General features: G+C 32.9%; 1 protein-coding gene across 1 annotated transcript; it reads right to left on the reverse strand.

Annotated features, from left to right (window-relative positions):
• Nucleotides 1-369: 369 nt before the first annotated feature.
• LOC111709441 (uncharacterized) lies at nt 370-8,897 on the reverse strand (the record flags this gene model as incomplete). The annotated part of the gene is given in 8 exon segments (XM_023483100.1): nt 370-1,926; nt 2,446-2,946; nt 3,224-3,319; nt 4,863-4,936; nt 5,951-6,055; nt 6,563-6,638; nt 8,275-8,331; nt 8,722-8,897. Coding segments are annotated over 8 exon segments (1,326 nt in total), but the record flags the coding sequence as incomplete, so codon positions are not given.
• Between the last annotated feature and the right edge of the window lie 468 nt (nt 8,898-9,365).

The following is a 9,365-nucleotide window of genomic DNA, read 5'->3' on the forward strand; positions in this document are numbered from 1 at the left end:
AAAGCTAGGAACTCATACTTTTTTTAGGAATTTGCATCATGTCATTATTTTAATATATGGCAATTGCAACGAAATTGGCAGGGGCGGATAGAGGGGGAGCGGGGGGACATTTGCCCCCTCCTGACAGATTCAGGGAGGGGCGTAGCCCCCCCCCCTGAATTTGGAATTTTTTGTTCCTATTTTCAGAATAGCTTCTCAATAGCATGCTTAAGGGAAAGAACCCCTAGTGCAAAACAGGAAAAATATCTGTCTTAATAAACTATAATGTGTGAAAAGTTAAAAATCTAGTTTTTTAGTATTTAGTCATTAATTTTGACTCTTTTTGAGTCTTTTAAGTCAAAAAAAAATTTCGTCAGCGGCGCGATTTTTTGTTCCTAATTGTGAATTTTTTTGTTCCTAAAATATCTTGCCCCCCCCCCCCTCACTTAAATCCTGTATCCGCCCCTGGAAATTGGAAAAATGCATATTGCAAGATCTTGAACCCTTTTTTAAAATTTGAACATAAATAAAGAATGGTATTACGCCAAATTTACCTAGTTGTTCACTTTATATTTCAATGACACGCATCAAACAAAGTACGCAGTTCCTCTAACTAAAAAATTACTCTCACAACAAAAGGTATTTGATAAAAAAGTAACTACTGTTAAGACTAATTTACAATCTTAAATGCACTCTTTGCAATAATTTGATAAAAATCTAGATTGACATGATTAAAATAAATCAAACCTATAGAATGAGTAAGGCACAACGCAAACAATGCTGTAGCAATGGGGGTTTTACAATTTCGGATTTTCTTGTCGTAAAACATTAGTCTTTGTAACAAAATTACGTAATTTCACTGACTACAATGGGAAAGGGTTAACAGTTGATACATACTTTCTATTTACCCTTGTCTAATGAATGAAAAAAGGAACTGGGTTAAACTCGTGCATTGTGATCAAAAAGATAACAATTTAGTTAAAAATGTTGCTTGTAATTTGATTTTATGAAACACTTTATTTTCAAAACAAAGCCAGATTTACCAAAAGCCAATAACCATACCCAAAGATAAAATTTGAAAGGAGGGTAAAATTTAAACATACTGGCCACAGTATCTAGAGTTGGTCTGAAAACAGTTTATCACAAGATTGGTTTCAGAAATTCTGAGAAGAAAAGTCAGACTAGTTGTATTAATTCTGAGAAGAAAAGTCAGACTAGTTGTATTAATTCTGAGAAGAAAAGTCAGACTAGTTGTATTAATTCTGAGAAGAAAAGTCAGACTAGTTGTATTAATTCTGAGAAGAAAAGTCAGACTAGTTGTATTAATTCTGAGAAGAAAAGTCAGACTAGTTGTATTAATTCTGAGATTCAAAAATTAATATTGAAATTGAGATATAGGAGCAATATGATTTGAGAGATAATAATATCACAAAATAAGTTTAAACGAACTGCTTTCTGTTAAAATATTAGAGTTAGCTGTCCTTCTTCTTTAAAATAATCTTTTGAGAATTTGACGATAGTTAATAAAAGATATCTAAACTCTAAACTTTAACAGTCTGATTGTGCAATGTTTAGACTTTTAACAAATTAACAATATTAGATCACAAGAAAATAACAATGATTAGATTTAGCTAAACTTATTTATTCATCACTGATGGATATGCATGGGTTTATATTAAGAAACTAAAATCCATTCAACCGTTCTGTTATCTATAAAGATTATGCCGCCCGTAACGACCATTTGAATTAAAACTCATTCCTGGATTAAAGTTATTTGATCCCGTGTTAAAGTTACCCATTCCGGCGTTGTAGTTACTGGAGCTTGAGTTGAAGTTCCCATACTCATCAAATTTTCTTGACCTGCCAGAATCGGAGTAGTGGTGATTGAAATCTGCAAGGTCGGAGTTGACCGGTGAGAAGTCGGTCAGTCTCTGAGGTTTTCTTGTGCTAAATTGAAATTTATGATATAGATGTATAATGTGAAATTTATGATATAGATGTATAATGTGAAAGTTATGATATAGATGTTTAATGTGAAATTTATGATATAGATGTAAAATGTGGAATTTATGATATAGATGTATAATGTGAAATTTATGATATAGATGTATAATGTGAAATTTATGATATAGATGTTTAATGTGAAATTTATGATGTGGATGTATAATGTGAAATTTATGATGTGGATGTATAATGTGAAATTTATGATATAGATGGATAATGTGAAATTTATGATATAGATGTATAATGTGAAATTTATGATATAGATGTATAATGTGAAATTTATGATAGAGATGTATAATGTGAAATTTATGATAGAGATGTATAATGTGAAATTTATGATATAGATGTAAAATGTGAAATTTATGATATAGATGTATAATGTGAAATGCTTAAACTTTCATTTACTTTTTAATTTCGTTTCAACTTTGAGTTAAAAATTAAAATTCAACTTCTTTACCTTACCTGTCATATACCGGGACATTGTATCTATCCATACCCATCCCAGGTCCTGAAACCAGGAGGTCGTCTTCATATCCATGCCGACCAAGATCCCTTCGCCCTGACTGTATCCTAGCACTACTCGAACCAAAGCTGGAAAAGTTTTGATGGTCATTTCTTAGAATTTCATCCACTGACCTTAGAACCCCAGTACCATCACGACCAGGGCTGATGTTAGGGCTGTTGTTGTAACCGGTTACATGAAGTCTGTTGATCTCTCCTCCTCCCATTTCAGCGGTCTCTCGTAATTTAGCTAAACGTATGAGCTCCTCGTGCAATCGCGCATTTTCCTCTATCTGGTTTCGGCGTCGGGAAATTTCCATTTTAATTCTGTTTTTTTTCTCCTCCTTAAAGAATTGATGCTCTTCTGTTTCCTCGTCACTGTGAAGAGGTGACGGATGCCAAGATCTTGCTCCAGGTCCCAGGGAACCCTGGCCTAGCTTACCACTCATAGAAGAGTGAGGCCTACAAAAAAACAGGTCATGCTTTTTTAGTACGTCAATTGTGAGTCAAAGTTTTTTCGGAAAACAGAGGAAAACAAAAAAAGGGGGGGGAAAGATCTTGTCGAATCTTTTCGTTTCACCTCTGGATGGACTGGATAAGCTGAAGAAAGTTGTAAATCAATGCAAATTCAGGCAATCCCCATTTAAAAGAATATAAAGCAAAACTGCAAAAACCAAAATCTAAGAAAATAATCAGAGAACAAAATCAAGCATAGATAAGGGTTTTATTTAAATCTTACCGTCTATTCATGGTGTTAATTACAGGGTTGTTTCCATAATCGTATAAAGCACTATCCATTCCTCCTCCTCCCAAACTAGACCTTCGCTGCATCATCCTTAATATAAGAACAATTAAATCAATATGGCTTATTTGATCAATCAATGAATTAATGAATTAATAAATTGAAGAGAAATACTCAAAAAAAGGTAATTTAGGGAAAATATCTGAAACAAGGTTACAACTTTAGACTTCTCACATTATTCCTTTTGATAGTGCAGCAATTAAAAGAAACATTTCAACAAAACAAGAAATATTCATATTTCCGAGTGTTTTCTTTTATTATTTAATTCAGGAAGTGTATATTTCATTATAAATATGATATATTTACATTACATTGTTGAACTGAGTAAATATTAAACTTTTCACGAATATATTTAAATAATTTAATCTATGCTTCCCGAGTCGAGTCGAAGAGGATCCTTGAGAATATAAAAATGAATTGGGTCGTTTTAGTTATTGTAAAATCATGCATTCTTGAGAAGGCCTTAAACATTCATCACACCGTATACAAATATATATTTCAAGATCATGAAGTATGGAAAACTATCCCGCATTCCCACAATGTAAAAGTATTCAAATCTATCACACTTGAACAATCAAAATATTTTTTCGGTATTGTAAACATTTCTGGACAAAAGGAGTCTTTGACACAAACTCAAATTATATCTTTGCAAAATTATGTTGCAAAGATATAATTTGATATATGATATTTTAAACTTAAATTTCAAATGGCTACGACATTGGGTTGCAAAAATATTAGGATTCGAAAATGGAATTTGTGGCCAAAAATCAATTGCTTTTGTTCTTAATTTCTTTGTTGAAAGAGAGTAGGTTATTGTCATGGGCAAGACAATTATTTTAATTTTGACAAGAACTGTATTTATTAAAGATTGCAAAAATTTCAAGCTTCAGGAGAATTTATGCAGCAGCTTGATCAATTCTTACGGCAGCAATGCTCGAGGGGAGGAAGGCCAGCCACAACAATTCCCAATCCAAGCCACATTCTCCTCATTTCATAATTCAAAAATTATATCATGGTATTAACTTGAACATGGTCCATAATCTTTCAATCACAACCCATATAAAGAAATCATTGATTTCTGATATATTTACAAATTAGGCAAATTTTTGTTCTCGTACCAAGAACACTTCTGCCTGTCACACGATAATATCCAATCCAAGGAGAAAATAATGTTTATTTCAAATTATTTAAATCATTTGCTACAATTTGTCCGTCACAACCCTATGAATTCAATCAGTATTAAAATCATTAAGAAAATGTGGTTGAAAACAAAGTGTAAGAATAAGAACAGTTGTTTTGATTGAATTTTATACTAATTTGCGGCATTCTACTCGGCAAAAGGCTACTGCAGACAGATGTTTTTTTAGAACATCATATACATTTTTTCACAAATTTTAAATTTGTAAAAAAAAGTTCAATATTTCTTTTATTCCCTAACGTGGACAGATTTTCAAAAAAGATTCTTATCTTTAAGGATTGAACACAAAAAATATTTTTGAAAGGACTAGGATTTTGAGGTGGCTCGGACGAGAAAATGAGGAGAATGTGGCTCGGACTCACATCTTAATACCAGTACCTTGGATTATTGTAAGCCCTGAATTTTTCCTCCTCTGTTAGTCCGTACCCTGGTACTGATGATTCTCTCAATCCCTGAATATTATGTTATTGAAATGTTTCTAATTCTTTCTCAAAACGTTTATAAAAAATCAGGTTTGTTCCAAAAAATGTTAGAAATAAGTAAACAACTAATTAATAAAATAAGATATTTTAGAAGTAAATTTATTGCTTCTAGATATAAAAACATGATAAATAACGAGTGTATTTAAGGAGAGGAAGTTGAGTAGGTCTTCTGTGGTTGCAGGATCCTGGTTTCAGGATCTACAAGTAGGTTAAAGATGATAAATCAATTGCTTGATGGCCCCAAAACATAGCTGTTTATTGGATTAGCTCCGGGATTAGCTGTGTAACTAATTAGCTCCAGGAGTAGCTAGGAGTGTAACTGATTAGCTTCTAGAGGGTTTAAGTTTAGCTTATTTGCCCAGGATAAGCTGAGGTTTAGCTTATTATCTCCAGGAGTATTCGAGGTTTAGCTTATAGCTCCGGGAGTAGCTGCGGTTCAGCTGATTAGCTCCAGGAGTAGCTGAGGTTTTGCTTATTAGCTTCTGGAGTAGCTAAGATTTAGCTTATTAGCTCCAGGAGTAGCTGATTGTAGGATGAAGGAATAGTGAATTTGTGGATAAGAAGTTTAAGCTTGAGATTGGTATCCTCGTCCAATCCTTGAGCTGTTTCCGACCAGGAGGCTGTGATTTCTGCAATGGTTCGTTTGTTGTCTGGGGTCACCACTTTAGAAGTAAATTTATTGCTTCTAGATGTAAATACATGATAAATAACGAGTGTATAAAAGGAAAGGAAGTTGAGTAGGTCTTCTCTAGTTCCAGGATCCGACACTACTGATTTGCAGATTTTATAAATTATAATCCTCGGTCCGGGATTTCTTCCTCTTAGATATCATGATTAATAGTTTTGATAAATATGTAATTTAAACAGAAAACTAAGTTTCTCCATAAAAAATAAACATAATTTACTTTCAACCACGTCTCTCAGGCCGAATTAATAATCTTGCACGTTTGTTAAAATTGTTAAAATGCAAATAATACAACTAACCTCAAACAAGTAGGATTGTGAGTTATCTGTTCCATAATCATAAGAATCCAGATGTCCCCCAGATAATGAAGAAAAAGGTCTATTCGGCAAACTGCTGAAACCAGTCTAAATAAAACATATTTTGTGAGCCTCTTGTTGACTCGATTAATTGTCCCAAGCCAAAGTAAATTTGAGATATTTTTGACTCTTAGAACAAAACAGTAACGGTAACAAAAATTAACGATTTTTTTGTTGAATGTGTAATTATTTATTATTAGTATTTTTCCGGAAAAAAAACTGATTATATTAACAAATAAAATTGTGTTTTCAGAAACTGTTTTATTAGGCTTCAACCATAAAAGAACTTAGATATCTTTTAACTTTTAAATTTTTAACCAATGACCTTTTAATCCAACTAAGAAAAGAGTTTATATTAGGTCTAGATTGCAAAGATGTATGGATTCCATAGAAGTCAAAACGTGTATGTTGTGAATTCAAAAATCAAGCAAATATCAGTGGCCTGAATCAAACACTTTATTATGAAATTTAAAAATTGTCACACATCAAGCGTAGCGTTGGTGATTAGCGCTATATTCACAGTACAGTTTTGTCCTCAGTTCATTGTGTACTCACATCGTCTCCCATTGAATCTGTAAGCGAGGTTGTAATTCTACCATCCGACAAGTTCCGCCTATGTCCCCGCATCCGTCTATAATAAAGAGAGTCTCTGCTGGAATAAATATTATGTTTGATGTCCCTTAAACTTAAACTAAATACATTTTATTTTGCAAATGTATATATCTAGGGCTACACAAAAGTATAAGTGAGTTGATGAGGTAAAACAAAAGGCAAAAGCGTTGCAGCACTTTGAAGTCGAGGCTGTCTAAAAATTATGACTTTGTGACAGAATCATATACAGGGTGTCCCACGAAACATGACAATAGGAAGACGACTTGAAAGTCGTCTTTGGTATTTGAATTTATTTGTGACATTTAGTCTTCTATCTACTTTAACATGTAAGATTCTTGAAACAATTATCACATAATTCTCCTAGCCCTGGCATTTCCAAAAAGTGGTCTGCGTTTTTTGTGCTTTCAATATTACCTGAGATATAAAGAGTTTGGTTCAGATTTCAATTTTGTTAAATAAAAGCAAAATTGTCGAAATCTGAACGAAATTCTTCATATCTCGGGCAATATTGAAAGCACAAAAAAGGCAGACCACATTTTGGAAATGGCAGGACAAGGGAAATTTTGTGATTATTATCTCTAGAAATTTACTTCTAAAATTAGGTTGACAAATAAACGCAGCAAATTATATCAAAAATCAAGACGACATTCAAGTCGTCCTGCATACTGTCATGTTTCGTGGGACACCCTGTACATATATAACTCAGTGCTTTAAGTTCCGGCTGGCCATTAATACTGCGCGAGCGCACAAATCTTTTTATAAATGTCATCTTTCGTCTGTGGAGATTTCTTACACCTTCCCTAGAAACCCAACGTGAAAGGCAGTTTGTGTGAACATAGGAATTTATTGATAACATCCAAATATTCAAAATATAAGAAGTAACAATATATAAGAATTCAAAGACGACATATATTAGCTGTGCGCTGATTTTCTCTACAGGGAATTGAATCTTTAACACAAATCCAAATTGTCTAATCACTATATCTTTGCAACATGATGGTGTAAACCTTTGATATTTTGAACATAGATTATTTACCTAACAGAATCCATAGCTTGAAATTTCTAAGGTTTACGACATTGTGTTGCAAAGATATTGGGATTAAAAAATCAGAGTTTGTGGCAAAGACTCAATTCTTTTCTTCACCCCAATCTTAAAAGGCAGACGTGCGCAGATATATTTATAGCTAAATTAGAACAATTGCTTACAGAAATATTTATCAAACAAGTAAAATTTGTTTATAAATATTAACTACAGGGTGTCCCAATAAACATGGGAATTCAGTGACGAATTCGATATCGTCTTTTTAAATAATTCTTTGATTTAGTATAGTGATACCTACTGAGAAAGCTGTAATCTGTTTCGTTTGCTATGTTCACATTTTGTTTGTTTATGTTTTGACTGCATACGGTTGTACTTAATAAAACAAGAAAATTGCAGTATATAAACATAGTAAACTTGTCCGTCTTCACTGTTCATCTTGCGGAGACATTATAGACACATCTTTACAGTCTTTTATCCTTTTCATAAAATAAAATCTAGCAGACATAATAATATTATGGCTTTTGAAATTAGGTATTACAATGCTAATTCATAACAAAGACGATATCCAATTCGTCACTGAATTCCCATGTTTATTGGGACACCCTGTATCTACCTTGTTCTGGAAAGCTGATTATCCATGACAGGGTTAAGCTTATGTTTCATCTCCGCCCTAAAACCAATCAAAACTTAATGAACAGATTAGAAAAATACAGTTTAAAGAAATTTCAGATTTAACACCTGACAATTAGTAATGATCTTTTATCGTCGACTTAGGAAACAATCTTTAGAGAGAAAGAAATAAGATCGAGAAATAAAAACCTTTGCAATAAATAGATTAAAAATTATGTCACTTTCACAAAGACGATGGACTGAACAACAAACTTTTTGTTTATGTCATTTATATATTTTTCTTCCTGTAATGGCAAAATTATCGTAGAAGGTAGACCAAGACGTTAGGATTTTGAAATCAGTCCTCAATTAAACTCGAACGAAAAAGTTCATATAATTTTTCCGAAATATGTTACATTTTTATATTAATCTATATAAAATTGATTGTCACCTTAAACGAGGATCTTTAGTAGCTGCGTATCTCTGCATCTCAGCTCGTATTCGTTCAGACTGAACTCCAAAAAGTTTCTTTTCAGCGTTAAGCCTGGCAATTTCTCCAGCGGAAGGTCCTGAGGTGTTAGAGGAAACTCCGCCTTTCAGGTCGTTTTCAATTTGCTGCCGAATATTCTATACGGAAAAAATCAGTTTCATATTTGAATGAGGCATGAATATGAAATTTTTTTAGTTTCTAGTATAGTCTCAGGTAGTTTCTGGTAGTGTCACCTATATTAGATTGCGCAAAGCAATAAAGCGATTTTTTACTACAGGAAACTGTGTAGTAAGAAGACGACATAAAAGCAATTTTTAAGTACATTTGATGGTGTTACAATGCAAATAGATTTATTGATAAATTATTAGGTGAAATAATCCAGCGCATTAGCTCTTGTGTTTTAACCCTCCTCTCTTCAAACTAACCTCGTATTCACCATTTTATCCTTCTTAATAATATAATCAAACTTTCCCCTCCCTACATTCTGGTGTGGGTAACTTCAAACACATTATTCAGGGGAAGGGTAAAAGATTGGTTGGAAGAAAGAGTGATTTTTGAACAGTCTAATGCGTACAACATCAGGATTACAGAAATGCTCGAGAGAG

This window comes from Eurytemora carolleeae, unplaced genomic scaffold (assembly GCF_000591075.1).
Source record: "Eurytemora carolleeae unplaced genomic scaffold, Eaff_2.0 scaffold966, whole genome shotgun sequence".
Lineage (NCBI taxonomy): Eukaryota > Metazoa > Arthropoda > Copepoda > Calanoida > Temoridae > Eurytemora > Eurytemora carolleeae.